At 37.2% G+C, this 25,766-nt stretch overlaps 6 protein-coding genes across 6 annotated transcripts; all 6 read right to left on the reverse strand.

Moving 5' to 3' along the window:
* Positions 1-814: 814 nt before the first annotated feature.
* On the reverse strand, positions 815-2,338 carry LSM04_005447 (uncharacterized protein; the record flags this gene model as incomplete). The annotated part of the gene is made up of 1 exon (XM_067336234.1): positions 815-2,338. The coding sequence occupies one exon, from the start codon at positions 2,336-2,338 to the stop codon at positions 815-817; it is 1,524 nt and encodes a 507-aa protein (XP_067192574.1).
* Positions 2,339-3,445: 1,107 nt separating this feature from the next.
* LSM04_008407 (uncharacterized protein) lies at positions 3,446-6,715 on the reverse strand (the record flags this gene model as incomplete). Its single annotated transcript, XM_067336235.1, has 1 exon — positions 3,446-6,715. One exon carries the CDS (start codon positions 6,713-6,715, stop codon positions 3,446-3,448), a length of 3,270 nt encoding a protein of 1,089 aa, XP_067192746.1.
* Positions 6,716-7,174: 459 nt separating this feature from the next.
* On the reverse strand, positions 7,175-16,522 carry LSM04_001797 (Periplasmic copper-binding protein NosD; the record flags this gene model as incomplete). The annotated part of the gene is made up of 1 exon (XM_067336236.1): positions 7,175-16,522. The coding sequence occupies one exon, from the start codon at positions 16,520-16,522 to the stop codon at positions 7,175-7,177; it is 9,348 nt and encodes a 3,115-aa protein (XP_067192387.1).
* Positions 16,523-17,144: 622 nt separating this feature from the next.
* LSM04_001511 (Nucleotide-sugar transporter) lies at positions 17,145-18,296 on the reverse strand (the record flags this gene model as incomplete). The annotated part of the gene is made up of 1 exon (XM_067336237.1): positions 17,145-18,296. The coding sequence occupies one exon, from the start codon at positions 18,294-18,296 to the stop codon at positions 17,145-17,147; it is 1,152 nt and encodes a 383-aa protein (XP_067192369.1).
* Positions 18,297-18,858: 562 nt separating this feature from the next.
* LSM04_007339 (uncharacterized protein) lies at positions 18,859-20,184 on the reverse strand (the record flags this gene model as incomplete). The annotated part of the gene is made up of 1 exon (XM_067336239.1): positions 18,859-20,184. One exon carries the CDS (start codon positions 20,182-20,184, stop codon positions 18,859-18,861), a length of 1,326 nt encoding a protein of 441 aa, XP_067192687.1.
* A 481-nt stretch (positions 20,185-20,665) lies between these two features.
* LSM04_000983 (DNA2/NAM7 helicase) lies at positions 20,666-24,979 on the reverse strand (the record flags this gene model as incomplete). The annotated part of the gene is made up of 1 exon (XM_067336240.1): positions 20,666-24,979. The coding sequence occupies one exon, from the start codon at positions 24,977-24,979 to the stop codon at positions 20,666-20,668; it is 4,314 nt and encodes a 1,437-aa protein (XP_067192338.1).
* Between the last annotated feature and the right edge of the window lie 787 nt (positions 24,980-25,766).

A 25,766-nucleotide genomic window follows, 5' to 3' on the forward strand; every position in this document is an offset into this window, starting at 1 on the left:
AAAAAACAAAAAAAAAACATGAACGAAAAAAAATGTTAAATAATTCAATCAAGTAGAAGCTCATAATACAATAAAGATGCTGCCTTTACTGTCAATTCGATTACTTCCACCTTTTCTTTTTCCTCTTTTTCTCTATTTTCTATTTTTTACTGTTTCTTCATATTCTATTTTTCTTGATAAATGTTAATATTTGTTCATATCGCATATATATATATATATCTGCGTGTGGGTCTACGAAGAATAATAAAGGGTTTCCAAACAAAAGAAAAACACGCAATTAAGGAGTTTACAAAAAAAAAAAAATTAATAAGTAAAAAAGAAAAAAAGAAATGCTCCAATGAAATGTTCATATATATATATTTGAAGAAAACCAAAAAAATTAATTGTTTGAATAACTTCTCTGTTTGCTTGGTATACAGAGAGGTGGAATAGTGGCTATTTTCTATATTACTCTCTTTTTCCTGTTTTTTTTTCCTCTTTTCTTCTTTTTTCCTTGTTTGTACGTGCATGTGCATACGTCTCAATTTCCTTTCTCCTTTTATTTTCATTTCTCTCTCCATTCCTTATATATTCTTCTTCAGCAGTTCTCTGTTTAATCACCCAAATGCACACACACACACACAAAAAAAAAAAAACATACATTACACTACATACATTACATACATACGAAATGAAAATAGTTCCAGCAATAACAAAAATAATAGTAGCAATAAAACGAGAAAAAACACACACACACACAACAGTGCTAGTAATAAAAATGATAATACAATGATTTTTTTCACCCCTTCTTCGTTTATTTTTGTAATTCCTGGATCTAAAAAAACTTCGGTGATCGGGAGTGAAAAAAGATAACATTGTCCTCCAGTGCCTTCTTTGCCAACTGCATATGATGTGGAACTCCATTAGAAATAATAGGCCTAACACGAGACCGCACTGTTGATGGCATCTCATCATCTTTTTCACCTTCCTCTTGTTTCCGTTTCTGCCGCCGTTGTTGTAATGGACCTCGTGTAGGACTTTTTGTTTCTTTTATCGCACTATTATTATTATTATTATTATTATTAGTAGTAGTAGTAGTAGTAGTATTAGTAGTAGTTTTAGTAGTAGTTTTTGTAGATGAAGATGTTGTGGCAGTGGCGGCTGGTGTATCATTATTGTTATTGTTATTATTACTACTACTACTACTACTATTATTACTATTATTATTATTCTCTGCGGCTTCTGTGGAGGAATCCTCCGAGTCGTTGTATGCAATTTCCTCTAGTGGATTCCAACTAATCATCGCCTCCCGTGTGCGGCGCCGCAGTTGTGTGCGACTAAAATCCACATTAAACCACGTCAATTCACGGGAACTGCGTAGAAATAAGGCGTGCTTGGTGAGGTAATCAACAAAACTCTTCGCACTCCGTTCGTCTGCGTGATGGGCCGCAAGAAACGGCAGAAACGGTGAAACTGACGAAGACGACGTCGTTGTTTTGGATCCACCACCGCCACTAGCACTGCTATTATTACTAATAGTACTCATACTATTGTCATTGGTATTACTACTGATACTACTACTTCGTCTAATCCCAGCCCGCTTATCCCGCGTGGGTCCACCAGAGTCAAAACTACATTCCATGAGAGAGTAAGAGCCTCTAGGGGATGTCACATCACTAGAAAGAGGTGTTTTCTTATTCTTCGCAGGAGAAGAAGAAGGTGAATGTACGGGAAGTGCAAATGCTGATCCACTATTACTATTACTATTCCTTTTATTATCCTTCGGTAATGGACCAGATGCCAATTCCTCATCGTTTGCCATGCCGTTGTCTGCGTCAGACTGAAGATCAAATGACTCATCACTAGGCATCGCTGTAATGTTATTAGTTGGAGGTGAATGCATGTGCGGTCCCGCAGTTTTCTTGTCTCTTCGTTCCTGTGCTTCTGGTGGTGGTGTAACACACGTTAATGAGGTATTTCGTCCTGAGTTTGCCGTATATTTAGACTGAACAAGACAACTACTAAGTGGAACAGCTAAAGGTGCCGGTGCTGGTTTGACTTGCTTCTTTACACACACTTCATTCTCTCCCAAATCCCCTTTTGTGGTTGCTGCTGTTTGTGCGGCTGTATCATGATTATTATTCATATTACTATTACTATTATTATTGACTAAGCTTGTTCTTTTCAATTGCAATCCACGTAAATTAGTCTCTGAGAGCATCAATGATGACGGCTTGAACGTTGTGTGATTGGTTGGTGTATTCACAACACACCGCAGTGAACTTCCACGTCTATTTATATCCACCGGAACAGATCGTGTTTTCTCTGTTTCTCGACATTTGCCAACAATTGCCCCCATACCTCTCTTTCTCTAAACTCAGCTAAACCGGTAATACAAATAAACCGCAGAAAAAAGAAAAGGATAAACAAAGAAACGAAAAAGAAAAGGAATTAGTTTCTTTTTCGTGTTTTGAATATATATATATATGCCTTCTCTGCTGAGTGTGTGTGTGTTTTCTTTTGCTTTTTTATCTTTTTCTTTTCCACTTGATGCTCCCCACTTTTTCTTTCTCTTTCTCTTTCAAGTCAGTCGGCAGGCCAAAGTGAACTCCGATGATTGAGGGGAATTGTGTAAATAAGAGAGAGTTGTGAGTTTGACTAGACGCCCAGAGAAAACACCAAATGTTCTTTTTTTTTAAATCCGCTTTGACGCTTGGAGGTATTTTCTTCTTCACCCCTTAAAAAAAAGGGGGAGTGCTCACTACCACAATTAAGAAGAAGCCAAACTAATAATAATAATAATAATAATAATAATAATAATAATAATAATAATAATAATAATAATAATAATAAAACGGATCAATAGGGTATTTATAAGATAGATGAGAAAGGTATCTAGAGAAGAAAAAAAAAGAAAAATATTTGAACTACTATTTGTGGTTGTGATGTCTTCCTCAGCCTGCACTTCTTTAGAAGAAAATACGGAGGAAAGAAGAAAAGAAAAGATAAAACTTTCAACAGAAACAAAAGAAAAAAAAGGGCAGCCATGGGAAAAAAAAGCATAATAGTAAGAGAGCCGAAACAGTATATATATATGGACACAGTTTCACACACACAGACACAAAGACGAAGGATAAAAAAGGAGAAAAAGAGTTAAAGCAATAATAATAATAATAATAATAATAATAATAATAATAATAATCAGTTAATTACTTATTTTAATGGTTCAATTACACGGTGCGATTTGGTAGTTTAACTTCATGATTCTTTTAACTCAATTAACCCAAATCGGCTATTTTTCACAAAATGCCTTCGTTCTTTTTCTTTTTTTAAAGAATTTTTTCTACCTCCTTTTCTTTACAAATAAAAAAAAAAAAAACACACACACACAAAAAAAAAAATCATATCCCTCCTCTCTTACCGTCTCCTTTCTCTCTCTTTTCTTTTCTTCTTTGAGACAGATTTATTAACTAACACCAACATTTCCCCCTGTTGCTGTTGCTGAAGAGCGGGCCTTAAAGTCATCTTCCATTGCCTCTTCTAATGCTAACACGAGTTGACGATACCGCAGCGCAGTTGCCTCCGCCGCTTGGAACTCCTCCAGTGAGTGATTTAACGTACAACGTAATTGAGATTGTTGATTAGTTTGATGATTATTAGATTGTTGTGGAGTATTATTAGTGAGACATGGAGCGTTGGTTGCCCACTGCAGAAATTGGGTTACTTCACAGACATCATCAATAGGACTTTCGTAGTCATCGCCTTCGTCTATTTGAAGATGATCCATATCACTGTCCTCACTCTCAATATCATCATCATCAATAATATTACCATCATCATCATCATCTGCGTTATCAATGCCGAGAACGTCATCGTCGTCAAAGTCAACATCTACTACTTCATCATCATCGGCATTCCCACTGCGAATCTCTGCAATGTTCTTTTCAGAAATACGACATCGTGGTAAAAGAAGGGCATCATTGCGAAATATACAGTGTTCAATCAATGTTAGTGTTGGTTGCATATACACATCAAAGCCATTCAAATTGTTTGGATTGGCGGCAAGGTACTGAAGAAGAGAGGTCAAACCAAGTGTGATAACTTTACGTGTGAGAATGGAGAGATGATCTACAATTTCCTGTGCATTATCATTCTTACTACGTTTTCCCTTTTTCCCTTTCTTTGCCGTATTTGGTGTACCAATAGCACCACGGAAGAAGTGAAAGAAAGCATCAAAGAATTGTGGATAGGCATTATGCTCCATAATGATTTGCAGTGTTGCCCCGGCATTGTAGTAAAAGGCATCCAATATTGCTGCTACAATCCAAATTTGAAGACGTACATCACTTTGACGAATCGTCTCATCTGCCAAAGCACGTAATAGCAATAATACAAAGCGCGAGAGATAGGGATCAAAGAGACCGGATACTTCTTTGCAATGTTTTGCCTGATGCAGCATAGCTTCAATTAACTGTGGTACGGCAATATGATCCTCAGCTCCACATACAGCACCGAATAACATTTTTTCACAGGCTTTATATGTAGCTTCCATAAGATCCGTATTTTGTAAGTATTGTGCCGTTCCATTAGATACATAGCTGTCAAGTACTTCTTCAATACCAACAAAAAAATCCACACCAACTCCAGTATCTATTGATTGAAATAATAATGGCAATATGTCCCAGCAATCGGATGGAATAGGTTTTGAAAAATTAATAACATGCAGAACGATAATGAGTGTTTTTTCCATAAATTCATAATTATCTGGATATTCTAACACCTTTCTTGCAAGAAGCAAGAGATCAGATCTCATATTATTAATATTTTCAATATTATGTCTAGATGCCTGCACAATAGTATCCAAAGCATCCAACATGGCACAAGCACTCATATCGGCACGAGCATAAAAATCAATATTATCCTCATTCATCCCCTCTTCCTGCTGTGCCAAATCAAATGCCGTTGCAAGGAAGTGTTGTACAAGAGTTTTACCAATTTTTCCTACTACACACGTTAACTCTGGTGCAAAGTGTTCTACAAGGTAAAGTAATGCTGTGGGAACAAAGGTTGTCTGGACTCTATTAAGAAATCCAATACATTCCTCTACCAATGGAACAAGAATTGGTCGAATATACGGTAATGCTCGTTTCATTTCCAAAAAAGTACACATAGCATCAATAGCACCTAATCGAATTCTCGCATTATTATCTTGTACAAGAGCACATATTAACTGTGTAAAAGAGGCGAAATCTTCTTCAGAGGCAATAGGAACTTTAGAATATCGCTGACAAACCACAAGGGCTTTACAACGTAGAGGAACAAAAGGAGCGGTAGGAAGAACACGTGGGGCTACAAATGTTACGAGTACTTGTGCCATTTGTGTTTGCCAAATTTCAGGAACTTTTCGAAGATGTTTTCTAAGTACTGAAAGAAGATGAAGAAATCCGAACGTTCGTGGAAAGGTTTCATTATTATCTTCCTGTGAGAGTCCAATGGTTAAAACTTGAATGATTTTTTGTAGTAAATCTTCATGAAAATCTTTTCCACCTTTTATCATTGCTAATATAGCGTTAGAGGCTGCTTGTCGTTGAGAAACCTCACCTTGATCAAATCCCTCTTCCATCATGTACTGTACAAAATCAGAAAGATCACTATCATCTGCAAATGCTGCTTCATCTTCTTCATTATAACATAAATAAGGAAAGAATAATGATTCCACTACATGCATTACCTCTGGAAGAAGATACTGCTGATAAAGTGTTTTATCAAGTGTACATAATTTGATATATCGTATAGCGAACATATCAGCCTTTTGATGTACACTTCGTGCCTTTGAAGTGGCTGCATATTCCAACCATCGCTTCCACACACCAAAGAATGTCGCGGCATGCGTTGTTAAGAAACGTTTCGAAATAGGTGGCGGCCTTTTATTTCGTGTTGCATCATTTAAAACAGAAAAAGAAATCATAGCAATTCGCTTAAGGCAACATACATATGTTTCATACACTTTCTCTGATCCATTAGCGGCAGCCTCACATGCGGCTACAAAATGACGCTCTGGGTATTGAGACATTTCTTGAAACCATGCATCAAACGCCGTTGCTGGAACTTCCTGCGCTTCCTTTACTTGTAATGCGGTCTCCACAACACACTCCATAGCTTTAAGTACCATATGATCCACACGTAAGTCTGTGTAAGATAAAAAAGAGGGAAGTGCCGTAAGAAGACAGCTACAAACCTCTAATTTAAGTGGCATCGGTTCAAGTTGAGGTGTTTTAAACCTTTTAATGTAAACATACAATAATCGCAGTGATGCTAGGGCATGTTCTACAGAAAAATTTGCCTTATCACGTGTAATTTCTGGCATAATTTGTGGAAGATAATTCCATTCAAATGCACTAATAATATTCGCCACACATGCACAAATAATATTTTGATGTTTCTCCGATACCACAAAAACACCATTATAGAGAAGCCTCTTAACTTCATCCAGTACGCCTGGAATAGCCGCAATCTGTTTCTCCTCCAATGTGTGTGTAATGCAGTTCTTTGCATAGATGAGAGCAGATAAGCTTTGGGCGGGTGGTAGTGTTGTGTCAATACCGGCACGCAGTAATGCGCAGAGATGCGTTGCGGCGTCTGGTCCGCGAAGTGCCGCGTCGAGTTGAGTTGTGGCGGCCAATCGCGCCTCCCGCTCTCCACCGTACGCAACGGCAAGAAGTTGCAGCACGTCCATTAGTTCGTTACACACAGAGAGTAGATGCATGTATATATGGAAGGAAGACTAATATATATATATATATATATATATATATATATATATATATATATATATATATATGGGTGTGGGTGTGTGATGGTGAGGGTTCTTTGCAGAGAGAGAGAGGGAACGAAAAATAAATAAGGGGTTATAGTCATTAGGAATGATAATAAACAGAGGGTTGGGAAATTATTATATAGTTTGTGTTTTCCCTTTCTTTTTCTTTGTATTGACAACGGTTTCTGTTTTGTACTCTTTTCCATTCCAGGAGGGCATAAAGTAAAGTAACAAGAAGTAATTTACATTGTAAAGCGAGGGTGGACATACGTAAATACACTCACTCAATTATTCATTCAAATACTCAATTAGATGAAAATATCAATATAAATAAAAAAAAAAGAAAGAAAGAAAAACACAGGTGCGTATACAAATATTTTACACCATAAAATTTTTTGTTCCAGTGGCTATATAAGCTGCTACACCAGGTGATTTGTTGTAGGGAGATGACTCCTGCGGATTTGCAGGATTAAATGGTAACAATCGCTCTGTATGACGTATAACAGTATTTGAAAAAACAAGGGAACGTGAATCCTTTACATTACTACTATGCAGTGCCATAGTGGCTGGGCGATACGGATGTGCCGCTTGTGTATCATTAAAATCTTGAATAACACGATAATGTAGTGAAGTTTTTTGCCATGAACGGGTTTTAAAGGCCGCATCTAATACTTCTGGGAGTTCTTTACACCCATTAAAGTGACTACGTGGTAGTTTAGCATACGCCATATAAATACGTGGTTGCCCATTCTTCTTACGGGAAACAACAGGTGGAGTTGTATCATCCGATTGTTCTCGCTCCATTTCTCTTCTTCTTTTTCCCTTTTCATCTTGTGTTAGCATTGGTAGATTTGGTGGTCTACTTACCATGGGTACATTACCACAAAGATCGACTGTATTGTTTATTACTGCAGTAGTAGTAATAGTATTAGTATTAGTAGTAATAGTGCGGAGTTGTACTTTAGTGTTCTCACCATACTCCTGTTGTACCTGTTCTGTAACGGTGTCCATCTCCAGTGGTGTATCGTCCACGAGTGGAATCACAACAGCCTCATCTGCTGCTCGTGGTAATCGCACAATAAGAGTTGGTGCCCCACCAGCGGTATTTCCTTCACAGAGAAAGAATGGCAATGTTGTGTTTTCACGAATAGATTCCACTGCAAGATTAAAGCGATTATCAGTTAGTAACTTATTCCTACGTCTATCTGCAAGCCAACGAAGTATGGCTATGACATCCTCCATATCTTCCTCTTCCTCTTCCTCATTTTCATATCCTTCTTTAAACTCAATATCACCATGATGACTACCAATAGTAGATAAATCACCAGATGTAGATGTTGCCAAAGCAGATACTAGGGTTGTTCCTAGAGGAGATTTTGCCTTTTTACGCATCTTTGCCTCCTCTCGTAGACTTTGCAAACGTCTCTGTAAGGCGGAGTCATATTGTAGAACATTTTGTTGAAGTCGTTCAAGCAAATCACATCCCCTTGCAGATAAAGCTACAGGGAGTAATTCCTCTGTGTTTTCACTAACATCATCTACTCTACTACTACTTATCAGGGAACTATGTAGAGATGATGCAGTTAATCTAGGCAAATGTATAGTACCATTACTATCTGATGAATCTTTAGAACCTTTAGACATTTTTTTTCTACCCTGTTCCTGCTTCTCTTGATGTCCGATCTGTGTCGACGAAGATTGTGAACCTGCAGTTGGATGTAAAGTAGATGTTGAAGTTAACATGGATATCACATACTCTTCCTGTGGACTCTTTTTCTCCCCAGTTTCTCCAGATGAAAGAGTTGGTTCTGCAGATGTTTTAGACTTGTAATGCTCTAAAGAAGTACTCAATTCTTTTCTAGTTTCATTAGATATTTTTAATTGTTCTTGTTGTTTGGAGTGTGCCACTACTCCTTTTTTTATTTTTACTGGTGCAAGAGTCATACATTCACGGTTCTTTCTCCGTGCCATTGGCTTAGATGGGGCGGAACTCTCCATTACCTGTTGAGGTGCCGTCATAATATCCTTTGGATGTGAATTAGTTTCTTCTTCTTCTACTTTTACTTCAGTAGCAGTTTCTTTCTTCTTTTTATCCTGCGATATTGCTGTTTTCCCCGACTTTAAACCCTCCTTTGCTTGACGAGATTTCTTTGCGGTTAATCCATCTCTTCGGTCATTCGTTTCCGAGGAAGTGTCCGTCGATGCACGCATCAAGTTTGATAGTTCATTCTCACCTAAAATATATCCTTTACATGGTGTATATTTATTGAATACATGTGTTTTACCTGTTGCCGCATCTATCAAATTCTTAGCAGCCGTATTCGTTTTTAAACTACCATTAAGAGAGCCTCCTGATAAACCGGATTCGGCATTTCCCATGCTGAATTGAGACGTTTCCAATTTACTTGCACTACCTTCGTTCTTGCTTTGGCTCGTTAGTTCCTTCTCTGCATTTGTTCCTTCATTTTTACGGGCAACTTTTGGCAAGAGAAATTTTCTCTTCGTTTTACCATTCTTAAGTGAATCATTGCCTTCCGTTTCTAAACTTAGCCCCTGAAATGCAGCTTTACTACTACTCCGAAAGCGTTGAGTTTCACTTGCTGAAAAGAGGGTTTTAAGAAGACTACTTGTAGAGCTACTTCTGTTACTCTTATCATCCTTAGTATTACTAGTAATATTCTTTTTAATATTGTCTTTTTTCTTCTTATTATTATTCACCTTGAAATGTTTTTCCGACAATAACTCTTCGTGTTCACCGGGGCTTCCACTAGGAATATCTTGCTCCTGTGAGGCTTCATCATTTGCATTCAGTTTTACTAAACTTCTTGCATAAAGAGAGCCGGATGAACTATCAAAAATAGATAGTGAATCCCCACTTTTCCATTGATTACTGCTCCCAGCTTTACTTACACCACCCCCTTCTTTTCCCTCAATTAAGAGTGGAGATCCTACTTTACTGCTACCATGACTACGTATTTTTCTTTCCACAGATGTGCTTCCAAAAGATAATATATTACTGGCTTTAGAAATATTGCTGTAATCACTTTTGGAAACATTTCCTCTATCACTACGACCAGCTAATTGTTCTGAGTTTAACAACATCGAGTGTGTCCGACTTGTGGCACTCCATTCTATTATTTCTGTTTCTGCATCCATTGAAATAGAAATCAAATTTATCAGGTTCTTTTTCCTTGGCCTACGACGTTGCGGGAGAGCTTCCGCACGGCAAGCATAAATACATCCCGCAAGCGTTGAAAATGGACCTCTGTGTGGTGGTTTTCTCGGCTGTGCATTACGGGCTGTACCTAGCAGTGGTGGTGGTAGAACTCGACGCCGTTTCCGCACTACTTGTTTAGTCGCACGTGAACATTTACGTTCTCCAAATTTAGTGGTACGTCTTATAGAAAGTTTAGGTTTAGAAGAAGTACTAGTCATATTATTATTATTATTATTATTATTATTATTATTATTATTATTATTATTATTATTAGTAGTAGTAGTAGTAGTAGTAGTAGTAGTAGTAGTAGTAGTGGTAATAGTAGCAAGAGGAATAGCTCCATTAATAGAAGCTGAAAGAGAAGTTCCATCACCAGTACTAACAACAAGAGATTGAAGAGGATCTTGTAATGTATCTAATTTGACCTGTTTTCCTGCTTCTTCATTTGTGGGATTGGTCAGTTCATTTTCATCATTTTTAAGAGTTTGAATATTTGTGTTTGCCCCCGGGACTTTATCTGTTTCACTACTGACATTCGTACCACGTTCCCTGTCTCGTTTAAATTTTGCTACCGTAGATACCTCTTCATCAACATCCCTTAGCATTCCCATGCTAATGGAGAGATTTCTTTCTTTTGAGGCTGAAGAACGTTTTGGTTTTTCCACATTTAATATAATATTTTGATGATTGACCCAGGCTAACAATGTATCTTGAACATTCTTTGGTATACTATTAATAGTATCACTTGGAACAAAGGAAAAGTCTTCCACAGGTTTCTTTTTCTTACCGCTTTTATTCGCCTTCTTTTTACCTCCACGCTCTTGCTTTTGTGTTTTAGGTAATTCCTGTTTCTTTGATTTATCCTTATCACCCTTTACTTCTTCCAGTGCTTTTGCATTAGATTTATCTTGTTCCTTTTCTTCTATTTCTTCTTCCTGATCTTTCTTCTTTTCTTCCTCTTCTTTCGTTATTACGGCTAATAGATTGGCTGGGAGAATCGAGGCGTATGGAGTTTCACTCATTCCTCTTCTCGCCCATTGTGGTGCGGCCTTTACATAATCCATCATCATATGCACAAATTGGTTTTCACTGATCTTCTCATCTGTAAACTTTTTGGGAGATGATTCTTTCGTAGGATCTAATACTTTACAGGCATCCACGATGACATTATGTGGGCCGGCGAGAATAGCGCCATTCTCTAACGGCTGTTCAAAGGCATTTTCAATAATTTCGCCACTGGCGTTTTCCATTATTTTTATTGCCGCTACACTGTGAGAATAGAAATTATTTCCCTCCACCTTTCCTTGAGATCGTTGATTGAATATTATACCGATACTTCCTTTACGAAATGTATTCTGGCGCAATTGCATCGTACATCCATCTTGTAATAATACCGCAGTTCCACTCGTTGTAAAGGAGGAATCTTCTACTAATCCAGCACCACTGGCAGATAATAAGGGATAGTTCATTTGTGATACACCTACAAAACGGCAAACTTGAAATATTGGAGTGGCGGCTGTGTTTAATACCACTAATTTACTCTTGGATTGACCAAGAAAAATACAATTGTAAAAGAGTGGACTTGCAGCTGCGAATACTTCTACAGCTGTTAAACATCGAATAAATATACTATTTACTATACTTCCATTTCCATTTTCCTGCACAATAACACCAGATGAAAGTTCATAGAATAGACATTCAACCACCATACCTGTTCCCATATTTCCTTGTATTAATCCTTTACCATCTTCTCCAAAGAAGAGACATCGAAAGATAATAATAGTGGCATATTCACTCACTGTAACAGCTGCACATTTCTCTGAGGCGAAACTATTATATGCAAGGATACAACGTCCTTGTTCAGTACGTCCAGATGCTTGAATATCTCCAGAAAGACTTTCGGCAAATGTACACCCAATCATATACACTGCAGCTCCTTCTTTTATTTGTATAGCCAGAGTATTTCTAAGAAACATGCTATTATTAACAAGTACTCTCTCACCTGTATCTTCTAAACATATAGCACATGTATTATTCGTATATTGATTAAGGGCAAAATGACCTATTCCACCATTACGAACACATACACTAGCAGTTCCAGATTCGGAATTCTTGTCAAATGTATTTTCCACAACAATAGGCTTTGCTCCAGTAATAGATAAAATACCATATTGGATACTTGTTTCAAATACATTACGCCAAAGTTGTGGCGAAGATTCTTCTTCACAGCGACACCCAATCTTATTTTTACCAAATATATTACTGAAAACACGTCCAAAACTTTCTGAACCACTTAACACCATACCGGTTTGACAGGCAAGAAAACGGTTATTATACACACGAATCTGTGGTGTATCCTTTACAAAAATACCACATTTTTCTTCTTCGAAGGTGTTATTATTTACCAAGACAACGATTCCTTCAGCGGAAAGGAATACACCATGTTGACCACCTCCACAAAAATTATTTTCTAATATCCTGGCTTCACCATAATTTCCCATAACACTAACAGAAGAATTAATCTGGTTAACAAATGAGGATTTCTTTACTTCAACACGCTTTGCGCTGGAGGTACTGATACCTTTTGAATTTCCATTAAAACCACAGCTATCAATAATTGCTTCAGCCTCATCCATTAATTTTATCGCATCTCTTGAGGATTCAAACCTAGATGTTTTAAGATGTACCTGTGGACCTTTTTCAACAAGAACGCTTACAACAGAGTTTTCGCTAAATACACTTTTCTCTATAAGAATAGTACAACAAGTCTCACCGGTAGAGGAAACACCTGTACTGTTACCAGCAAAGGCACACTGCAACATTGTGGAGGAAATACCGTCTTGATCAGAGATGATAAAAACAACACCCACTTCAAGATGTTGTACAATACATCGCTTCATATGAATAGCGGAATGAACACGTACTCCAATGGGTGCATGTTCTATAACACAGTCTCGTATATCCGGTACACATTCAGCTTGTATTTCAATATTTAACTCCTTATTATGTTCAAAATGACACTTTGTCAAGATAGGTTGACAGTTTCCTTCACACACTACACCGGCTGCAGTATTGTGAGTAATCGTACATTTCTCTAGACACACACGTGCAAATCGTAGTAATGCTCCACCTTTTCCATTTCGTATAATTTCAGTACTTTCAATAGTGATATATGCCTCACTCTCAATGTTTGTGTTAGAATTCTTTTCATTAGCATCACTCTCCGTGACTTTTAAACCATAGTGACCCGAATCACTAATAGTGAGATCACTGAGTTCAGAGTCTCTTGACAATTGACCATGAAAAACAATTCCACAATTTTCAGATGTATTTATCATACTTGTCTGTAATATGACACAACTCCCACACTTTGCTAATACACCTGTGGCACACTTTTCTACAGTTGTGTAATTTACTGCACCAGAACTATGGGGTTCATAGTAAATACCAGCTTCTGTGCAATCCTTAATCATCATCTGTGTGAATCTCGGAGAAACCCTTTTCCTTCCACTATTACTGCTATTATTATCATTATCATTATTATTACTATTAGTGTTAACAGTGGACTCATTATCATTATGCACTTGTACGTCATGCTCCGTTGGTGATGTAAACATGATTCCCAACTTACATGCGTGAATCGTTGTATGATCTGCCCGTACATGTGATGTTGGGGCGGCTGCCATTCCCACACGAGTACACTCCATGATATCACAGTGGGATACAAATATATTACCACCATCATGCACCACAATACCACTTCCCTTATCTAAATAAGAAGCACGAATCTTGCAGAGATGAAGGCGAATTATTCCATAGTGATGACAGACCACACCTTCCTCACAATCATTACCATCTACGGTACAGTTTATAAGTTGTGGGAGTTCTGTATGATTTGGAATATGCATATGAGGTGTGCCCCGCACTATTACCCCACATCGTTGATGATGTATAATACACTCTTTAAATACCATACCACCTGCTCGTTCCAGTTGAATACCATTCTCTTTATTGTGTTCTAATACACATTGCTCAAATGAACAGGCACCACCCGCTTGTACATAAACGCCTGCTCTAGCAGATTCTTCAATGGTAACATGACGCACATGTACATCTAGAGAAGGACCATTTACCATTACACCAAAGGCTTTAGATTTTTGAATACTCGTATGACTAAAACCGATACACGTACCTGTTTGAAGTGATAAACCCACATTACAGTTTACAATTTTGTGATTCTTCACAACGGCAGTAGCCTGGGGAGAAGCTAATATACCAACCTCACATTCTTCAATACTATTATGATGAATATCACCACTACTAGAGAGTATTATACCAGTAGCAGCATTGAATATAGTATTTTCAAAAACAGTAACGGATTCACTTAATTCACATGATATTCCAAAATATTTACAAAAACGTATTTGATTCCCTCGAATTGTACTAGTAGATCCTCTTGTACACAATATACCATATCCAACACCTTCAATATGACATTGGAGTACTTGACATTCTGTTCCAATACCATCTATATGAATAGCACCTTTTTCACACTTTTTAAGTGTATTATTTTCAACGAGAGCCTTTGCGCCTAAACCGACTTGAAGTCCTACGGCTACAGTACCTATTATAGAGTTTCCACGTACATTCATCATACCATATTCAAGAGCATATATAGCTGTTGCCCGCATATTAGCAAACCGATTGTTTATAATCATAGAATTAGTTCCCTCTCCTTCCACAACAACACCATGATAACCATGTGTAACATCATTTTCCTCCGCATATACATAACCGCCGGATTTCACATAGATAGTTTCTTCCATAGAACTCATACTGTTTCGTTCTAAATGCGCTTTACTACCATGTTCCACCAATATACCTTCTTTAAGACTAGAATACATAACATTACCACGTGCGGTACATTCACTATGATCTGTTATCACTACTGTAGCACAGGCACTACTTTCCAGTGTATTATCTTTTAATGTGGCTTTACTACTTTCCACAAGAACCACGTGATGTACAGATGATTCACGTAGTGCATTCTTTTCAGCCACAAGTGAACTTCTACCACGAATATAAACACTTGTAGCGGTTCCTATTATAGTGTTTGAAAGAAGTGTTAATTGAGAGCTATTTTGTATCATAATACCATACATACTACTTCCAGAAGAAGCAGAAATGGTGTTATTTTCAATAGTAGTAATACCATGACGCATAATTGAAAAACCAGCGATACTGTTATTAGTTAACACATTTTTCGTAATAATACAATCTGCACAATTTCCAAATAAGGCAATACCAACTTCACCTTCGGATATATTACACTCATTTACTGAAACAGCAGCGCGATCAATGAGAATACCGTAGTGAACATTTTTTTTTAAATCACATTTCAATAGTGTCACTCTACGTGCATTTACTTCATTAGAATTACCGCCACTAGTATTACTATTACTATTACTACTACTACTACTACTACTACTACTACCTCGTTTTGTACCATTGTTATACACATGAATACCACCACCACACGACTGAATATCATTTCCTTGAACATGTAATAAGGCTTCTCCAGCGATAACAATACCCCATCCTACACAATTAACAATGCGGTTTCCATGAAAATGATCTTGTGGAATATTACAATTCTCAAAATAAAATCCACTAACACCATTACAAAGTAAATTTCCCATAAGAAAAGGTACAGCTCCATTCACAACACAAACAAGACCTGTCCATCCACCTGAAATCGTTTCAGCTAACATTTGAGGAGAATAAACAGAAGCGGGATCCATTTCATCTTGAGCTGATGTACCTCCTCCTCCTCTAATGATGTTTTCTCGAAAAAAGGGTTGACATACACCTAGTAATCGTCCACTTATGAGTACAGCTGCATTAAATTGATCACGTTTTTGTGAAATACGATTAAAATGCAAATCAGGTTTTCCAGTAGTATTAATATGTACACAACCAGCGTTATGATAACTAATATCATTATTTGAATAAATTCCACTGCTATTTCCAGTAATAGATAAACCATATCCATGGTCTGAATTTTGAATTTGACAATGTGATACCTGTGGGGATGCATCATTACTCACATAAATAGAAGACATTTCACAATTACGAATAATTGGTGATCCTTCTTCAATCAATACACCTTGACTTTCCGACGCTTTACTACCTTTTGCTATAATAATTAAACTCTGTAAAAGTACCGGTCCATCTGTCCTAACAGTTAAACATGGTCCACGTGAAATGATGACAGGAGGTTCTCCATCCTTTGCACTACACAATTCTAGTGCGTGGGGAATCGTAAGTGTCTCAAAGTATTTTCCAGTTTCAATCTCAATACGGTCGTGTGGCTGTGATGCTTGAATCGCATCAGCAATTTGACGAAATGATGAAGTGATACTTTTGCCCACACGTATTAGTCGCACTTCACGTCCCGTGAGACCACTTACACCGCGTGTGAATTTAGAACCCGCAGAAGAAGAAGACATGAATATATACAAATATATATATATATATATATATGTATGTATACTTGTATGTATATGTGTATTTTTGTGAATGTATGTATGTATGTTTGTGATTCACGCCCCGGTGTGTAAGTGAGAGAACAAGGTATAGAGGGTGAATGAAACACACATGTACGTACTTGATAAGAATATCAATTTATGTAAAAGAGAGAGAATAGAAAAGAAAAGCATAGTAAGAAAGAAAATACAAATGAATATAAATAAGATATAGATACAAAAAAAGAGATAGATAGATAGGTAGATGGATAAAAAAAAAAATTAACTCCAAGTGATAGATATATCCCATTAGACATAATACCACAATCAAAGCAACAGCAACTCAGAAAAGAAAAGAAAACTTCAAATTGAACAAGAAAGTAAAAGAAATGTTCCAAAAAATGTAATAATGAAAAGAAACCCCCCGCACTTCTCATACACAAGCGTGCCTTATCACTAGCCCCCTCCCCAAAACACACACACACACACAAACAACCACAGCAAAAAACAATAGGTACAAAAAAAAAAACAAACAAACAAACAGACAAATTAAATAAATAAATAAATTAAATGTATAAAACACTGGTATTCCTTTACCACTCGCCCCTTAGATAAAACAACCTCCATAGTCAATTAAAGCAAGCGCTATGGCTAATACACCCAATACGAACATTCCACACAAATAACGCCATATCTTACGTGATGCAGAAACGATCGTTATTTTATCTTCTTCACTCACGGCGTCCACTACTGGCGGCTCTGGTACAATATACACATACGCCGCGTAAAAGATAGCGGCAGCCCCAGAGAGAGTTACAGCCACACTCGCCGTACGTTTATCTTTTGGAAGAATTCCTAATGACTCAAAGAGAAACAGCAGAGATGTACTTCCGGCCATTCCAAATGTTTTAATAAGAACATCCGCATATCGATACACCGCGCTAATGATTAATCCAACAGATCCATTGGAAATAATAACCAAAAATGTACTGGGTTTATAACCCTCAAAGAAATGTGGTTTCTCTGTCATTCCCATAAGAGCAGGAGGGACAACAAAGTGTAAAATAGTATTAAGTATAATTCCAAAACAATACAATATAGCATTTTGGGCATTTAAACTAGATGAATGCCTTTTTATTATATTTTCATTATATACCCCAGCAAGACAAGAAGAAGCTACATTCGCTGCTGTCAAGAGATATCCCATCGGTGTAATTATAGTGGTACCAGTACAAAAATTAACTTGTGTGACTAGAAGTCCTAGACACTGAATAGTGATAGCAAACCAACGAAGTTTAGAAATATGTCGATCTGATACAAAACGAAGAATAATAGCCGTCACAATAGGTGATGATGCCTTTAAAAGAAAGAACAAACTAGCTGACATAAATGTAAATATAGGAAACGTCACTATATTAACAAAAGTATATACCAGGGCCAAAAAAAATTCACTCCATATAAGATCTTTACTTATATTATCTGTTAAAATATGAATCATCTGAGAAATCACTGAGGACGATGAAGAAGAGGGTGGTAATTCTTCTCTTGTTATTACGATATGCCAAACAATAAAAAGTGTTATGATGAGTTTATACAATTCTGTCAGTACAATCACACTAGCAGGTGAATAGCTGTACTTTCCACCTGTTTGACTCAACTTCATCGTAACACCTACTGCAGTGCTTACCAAAGTAAGTGCAACAAAGGAGATTAGTTTCTGCAGTAAAGTCGGCAGACGAACTTCTTTTACTTCAGTCATGATTGGGTATTATTTACAATATTGCCCTTTTATTTCTTATTTTATTTTTTCCTTGTCTTTACAGTAGAATTACTTCCTTCTAGATTAGATGAGAAAATATATAAATGTAGGAGAATACATGGGAATTAACTCAAATTATTATACAAATAAGAAATCCAAATACACGTACACAAAGGCACAGACAAAAAAGGAATTCAACAAAAAAAAAAGAGAAAGATATTGTTAATCTGCGCTAAAAATTAGTAGTAAAACAATAAGCCCAACATAAAAAAGGAAAGAACGAAACAACAAAGGGAAAAAAGAAAAAAAGAAAACATCCACGCCGCACAAACAAAAAAAAAAAAAACAGCAAAAAAAGTCAAAAAGAAAGAAAAAAATAAAGAAAAAAAATACAACTCTGCAGATTAAAAAGGAAAAAAAGAGAGAAAACAAGTTTTCTCTCTTTTTTCATCTTTTCTCTTTTTTTTTGTGTTTGTGTGGCGTGGATGTTTTTTTTATTCCGTTATAATGATCACCCCGATTCTACATGTTTCACACTCTCGTGAACCCCCACATTATGAAATCAATGAAATACTTTACTCTCCAGTAATCCACGTGATAAGAAGTACGATAATGTGAGACGCCACAACTCGTCCTGTTTGCGTGTGGATAAACATAATGCCGGTTGTGGAATACCGCGAAAAAGAGGTGAATTCACCCAACTCCCCATTCGCTCTTTCACATTCTTCTGCAATGCCGCAAACTGAATAGTTTGATCTTCGCCCATGCGGAAGTAATGTCCATTCATCTTTTCCACACGTTTATTAAGACAGAGATCTGTAATGTACAGGGCGGCCACTACGGGGGAAATGCGAAAGAGTGCGGTAGCTTCACTATCGAGAAGTGTGGCGAAGGGTAAACTGCTATTGAGAAAGATACGACTACGGGCAGGACCGGGATGAACTATATTCACCGTACAGTAATCGGCCAGACGATTTTCATTATTTATAAAACGACTTAACGCAAGGGCGAATAAAATTCTACACATCTCTGCACGACTACATGCACTATACTTATCTATAGTGGTGGTTTTAAAATCCGATGCAGCATCGTGTGTCATAAACACATTCTCACCTGTGGGATCTATCGCACCTGCCGCGGCGCAGGAAACCACTACAAATCGCCAATACGGCCATAACGATAAGGGCACATTTCGCTCCTGCAATCGATGTTGCAGTAGACGAAGCATTAACAAACTGTGTCCTATGTGTTGTGTGGCTAATTGCTGATCGAGGCGTTGGGGTGAGAGACGCGGGGGAATGGCAGATGTCCCGGCATTGCACACCAATACTCGTATATTAGGATCCCGCAGGAGTGCGGAAGAGAGATTACTCACCGCTATGGTATCACTTAAATCACATACATGTGGAATAAGTCTACCGATCTTTCCCACCCACTCTTTATGCAGTTTTCCCTGCCGCTCTACCGCGCGTTGAATCATATGTACAGCGCGGTCCATGGACTTTAGTGAGCGGCAAATACCATGCACGGTAAAACCAGAGAGAATGAGATGAAGTATGGTGTAGAAGCCAATTCCACCGTAGGATACACCGGTTACTATAGCAGAGGGCTGAGCTCCACTGCTGTTTAGACCCTTCCACAAGGAACGATCTAGAAATGATTCATTAAGAACAAGAATCATATCGGATAAACTAATTCGGCTATGTACAGGTGATTGAGGGGCTAATTGCATAACTAGATCAAGTCGTTCCATAGAGGCATGACGATTACGTCGTCGTCTCCAAACAAGTCCAACGCGAGCATACATAATGTAAAGATCAACTATGGCTACCAAAAGACATCGTACAATAAACCAGACATATTCAATAATTTCTCTGATAACTTGCATTTATCGTAAAGTCTATAAAGAATTTCTTCCGCTCTTTTTTTTGGTTTTGATTTCTATCGAATTAAATTGACAACAACCAGCCCCTGACGTTTTGTTTTTCTTTGCTTGAAAGAACTTCAGAGTGACCCTATATAACCTGTACTTAAAAAAAAAATAAATAAATAAATAAACAGAACAAGAAAATAGGTAAATAAGAATTCAAAGTGTAAACTACACATTTAGTTGTTTTTTTTTAATTTTCTTTATTACATACCAATACATATATATATATATATATTCCTCGTGGAGATCAGCAATTTGCCAAAAAACCGAAAAAAAAAAGAAAAAATACCGCCACCATCATCATTATTACCTTAGATTTTCTCTCATCTTCCTTTCTTCTCTTTACACATAAGAGAATCTATCTGCATCCAACGTAAAAATAAAAATAATAATGATAATAATAATATATCTTTATTATTATTATCATATACTTCAAATATTAAGCTTCCATCCATTCAATTGTTTCTGATGAAATACGGCGGGTAATGGGGAGTCGATCTCCCACGCAATCATCTTCTTGCAGCAAATTCAAGACTTGTTTCCAATGATTAGATTGCTGTAAAATTGCATCATTTCCAACCATCACCATTGCAAAGCGTGCTCGACTACAGCAAACAATCATACGGTTTCGCATTTTTAAGAAATCCGTCAATCTCTCTGTACGAACCAAGGAAAGAATGATAACATCATTTTCATCACCCTGAAACAGATCCACCGTACTCACCGCCACATCACTAAAAGCACGTAAACGCAGTGAAGTTCGAAGCATTCGGTACTGACCAAGATACGGTGTAATAACCGTGATAGACTTCTGATGAACTCCCTCTGTAATGAGATGGGTTACAATGTTAAGCACCATATCAATTTCCTTCATATTAACTTTACTGCGACTTCCAGGAGCCTCCTCCTCTGGACGATTATGGCGCCAGAAGAATACTCGCTTCGCCAGTCCAGGTACACAATCTGTAAACTTTTCACCCATAGAAGAAACAAATGGTCGAGTAGGTAGAGTGGCATTATCTAATAAAACCTGTTTATCATAGAAAGGTCTAACCATACGAGAAATGGTAGGATGCATACGTCGTTGTTCAGTTAAACCAATTGGTTTAATACGTGAAGCTAAACGTTCAAACATAGACATATTTAACTTATTAATTTTCTCATAAAGAAAGGTTTCTACCTTTGGTTGAAGTTGATAATGATCTCCAATAAGTACCACTTGCTGAAGGGAATCTGTCATACAGGCAAGTAATTGAGATTCCAGCACTTCCGCAGCCTCTTCTACTACAAGAACACTTGGTCGAAGCGAACGTAATAAATTTTGATTTGTAGCACATCCAGTTGTAGTGAGACCTACAACATCTGCTCCACGAAGTAATTCTAACTTTAGTTCATCCATCGCATGATTACGAATAGTTACCACATTCATAATAGCATCCATTATTAACAAACAATCTCTAGCCTTAGTGGAAATACACTCACGAATCAAATAGGCATAATACGCATGACGTAGTTGAGGCTCAAGACTCCAAAGTGAAAGTAATTCTTCTGGAACACCCTCTGGTCGTGCAGGTGGATTCTTCGCCAAATGAATAGCCTCCGCTGAGAGATATGTGGTGTGAAGGGCATCATTAAAATCACGACTTTCTTCTTCTCGTTTCATTTCTTGAAATACACTGAGGGGAGCCCCACCATCTTCATCTACGGCATTCTTTTTAGATATATCCATCGCAATATTATCAGTATCAGTAGTAGTAGTAGTAGTAGAAGAATGTTCCTCTGCCTTTTCTAAAGCAGCTGACATCTGCGTTCGCAAAATCTCAAGATATAATGTACGTTCTACTGTATGCGTACTAGTCCCGACATATTGTTTCCCTTGTAGCCAATCTTCACGGTCTTCATACCGCATATGCTTACGTTGTTCTTCTGTTAACCATCGTTCAAACAGAGACTTTGGTACACGACCAGACTCTAGATAATGAATTTCCTTTAATAAACGTTCTAATCGTTGATTCATTAAAAATAAACGTTCTTTTAGACTATTAAGAACGGGTTTATCACTTTTTGCTCGTATGAGAGAACTAAGATTATATCCATCAAGGGCTGCTTCACGTGATCTACCACCAATACGTACAATACGTTTAGCCCGTGGAAAAAATTCTGTTTTACCAGCATTAGAACCATTACCAAGAAGCAGTTGAGCAATTCGAGGTCGTTCATCATCCCATAATTTACTGTGTAAAAGATCCATAAGAAATTCATCAAGAGCGTGATTTTTGTATGTAATAATAACAATAGGTCCAACTTTGGGTAACATATCTTCAGGTGATGTAGATCGAAGTTGATCCACATCAATAGTACGAAGAATATCCCCAGATGCTACAAGTTGTTTATATCGTACATATACTTCAACTACACGACATCCGATAAAGGATTTACCCGTTCCAGGTGGACCTTGAACAAGAAGAATTTCAGAAGTAGGAAGACAACGCATTACTTCTTCCTGTCCTTCATCAAGGTTAAAACGATCTCTTATATTATCAATCAAATTCATGAAAGCAAATTCACAATGCGGTGGTATATAAGAAACAAAATCATTAGGATTTCTATGTTTCCAATTTCCTAATTGTACAGCATTCGCCGCCGCTTCCTCACTTACCAAGATAGATGCCATTGGAAGTGGCATAGCTAAAGGACCAACAAAAGCATTAAGAGCTTTCATAATACTTTTATATCCTGCCATAAATATATTTGTTACCAACATATAAGAATGATCTGTCTTACCTAGTTCTTCATTTCGTTGTAATTGTTCAGCTAAAATATCAAAGCTTGTACTAGATTCACATGGTCCTAAAACAATCATATTTCCAGCCAAAAGATTTAAATTACACGATGTTACAATTCCCCAAAACATTTCTTTCGCATTCATTTGGGTACGATCAAGATTTGTTGTAATACAAACAGTAGTTCCAGGAAGAAGTTGAGATGGAGGATTTGCCAAAGAATTTTTTGGTTGTACCTGTAAAATATAACTACCAGGTGATGCATAATCTCTATCACGAGTCACCACACGACCCATAAATCTAACATTATCATATAATCGTATATGAGGTATTTCTGCTTCTGTTTCCTTAGAAGGTGTATAATGAGGAAGATGAAAACACATAGCTGGAAGAAGACGACTTACTACTTCAAAGGTATCAGCACGAAGTAAACGACAATGATCTGTAATAAAGGTATCAGTAGAGGTATACTCTATTGCACCATTAATAGGAAGATTTTGAGGACTAAATGGTGAATGAGGATCTGGTGGTGGAATACTAAATTCTTCAGCAGATGGAATAATATGTGTTAATGCTTTTTGTTCAGATGGAGATTGTAACCGTCCTAGTGCAACTTCCACTTTCTTTTTACTTGTTGATATTGGTACTGGAACCGTATTATTTAAGTATTCCGTCAAAAGTGATATTAACTTTAATCGAACTTCATCTGTTACTTCATTATTAGCACTTGCATGTTGACGAAGAAGAATAACAAGATTTACTACTTCAACCCATCGTTCTACCATCATTGAAATTTCTCCTTGTTGCTCTGTTTCTCCACCTACTATAAGTGCATCTAACACCATTTTAGGAAAAAAAGGCGGAACCGTTCCTTTATTAGATGATCGCAACATCATGGCAAGAAATGACTCCAAAAGTGGAATATGAATAGGTTCCCTATTTCCAACAAATGTAGTTAATTCCACTATTGTATGTACACCATTAACAAAAGCGGTATTCGTCATATCACGCAAGAGTCCAAGCAAAACAGGCCATTCATACGTGTGTGTCATGATGGTTTTAATAACACTTATCGGTTGTGTAGTTGTTTTGCATCGTTGAAGAAATTTATGAACATCTTCTAGTGTGATATTTGGTTTTTCAGGTCGAATATCAACAGCGAGAGGGTAATCTCTGCTATGATCTATCTTTAGAGTTACGGCATCACCGAGGGCAATTTCCTTTATACCGTAATCCACACGATCCATAAAGAACTTCACATCCCCAACATCGGCTACACGAACAAATCCAATACCATATTGAGTATCAATACGTCCTACAATACCACGACGTCTTTCATCAGCGAATAGAGTGAGTTCTTTCTTTGTCTTTGTACGCCCAGCTTTATTATTATTATTATTATTATTATTATTATCTCCAACTCCTACACGTTTAGAAGGTCCATACGAATTATTGCGTTTTACTTGGGGAGCTACACGAGTGTCGTTCCAATGTTTCTCTTGAAGAAGTTTACAACGCTCAACCTCTGCCTGATGTGCCGCAAAACGAGACATAATACGACTTATAGGCTTTGCCTGCACTGTCCCTGTTGTTATTTTACTTTCATTCTCATTTTCTACAGATGCATGCTGTTGTTCACACTGACGTCGTGTGTGTCCTTGTTTACCGCACTGCCGACACCACCGATCCTCGCGAAGGGAAAGTAATCCCTGTTTCAACCAAGACTGCAGTGCCTCCCTCCGCTCCGCTGCACACTGTGGGTCTAAGAAGATGGACTGCCAGCGTTGCTTTTCCCCTGGATGTGTGTCGGCGTACTGTGCGAGGGCGGGGTGAAACTCGACAATACGCAGAAATGTCCAATCATTGCAGAGAACATCGTCGGGATCGGCCCAATTGATGCTGGCACTCTTTGCATCTGTCCACACTTCCATAATGTGATGATCACCAGCAGCAGAGATGGTAGATGACATGAAATATATAAATAAATAAATAAATAAATATATATATATATATATATATATTTATATATTTATATATATTTCTCCACAGCAGCAGATAGAAAGAGAGAGAGAGAGAGAGAGAGAGAGAGAGAGATTGTATGTGTATGTATATGTAGGAAGGAGAAGAAAAATAAGAAGAGTATCCCCTCTCTCTTGATTTTCTCCCTTTTTGTTTTTTATTTAATTATTTTTTATAGGTTGCTTTGAAATGATATTTGCTTTTATTGATTTTTCGTTTCTTTCTTTTTATTATTCCTTCCTCTGCTTTACTGATGAAATGGATATATAAAAAAGACTAACAAAAAAACGAAATTAATGTAGCCTACGTCACGTTATACCCTTATTACCCCTCCTTTTTATTCCTTTTATATTCCACCTCCTCGAGATACGTCTATAATTGGAACCCGCTAAAAATAATAAAATAACAAGCAAATACGAAGAAGAAAAAATCAACAACAAGAACAAATAATAATAATAATAATAATAATATGGTAAATGTTATTTCTTATAGCAAACCAATTGGTAAAACAGTAACATCTTATTTAATTCGGCCGTTTATTCCACTAGATTTGATAATTCCTCATGTTTGAAATGATTTAGTCAAATTAAAAATAATCAAAAAGAATCAACCAATCAAAAGCGAAAAAGAAAGAAACACGTAGAGAGAATCCCAAACATAAGCACGCGTAGAGAAAAAAAAGGCACACATTAGACGCATGCAATGTGCACTTTACCAGTCTTAAAAAATATCGTCTAG

This window comes from Trypanosoma melophagium (genome assembly GCF_022059095.1).
Source record: "Trypanosoma melophagium isolate St. Kilda chromosome Unknown ctg2segment0, whole genome shotgun sequence".
NCBI lineage: Eukaryota > Euglenozoa > Kinetoplastea > Trypanosomatida > Trypanosomatidae > Trypanosoma > Trypanosoma melophagium.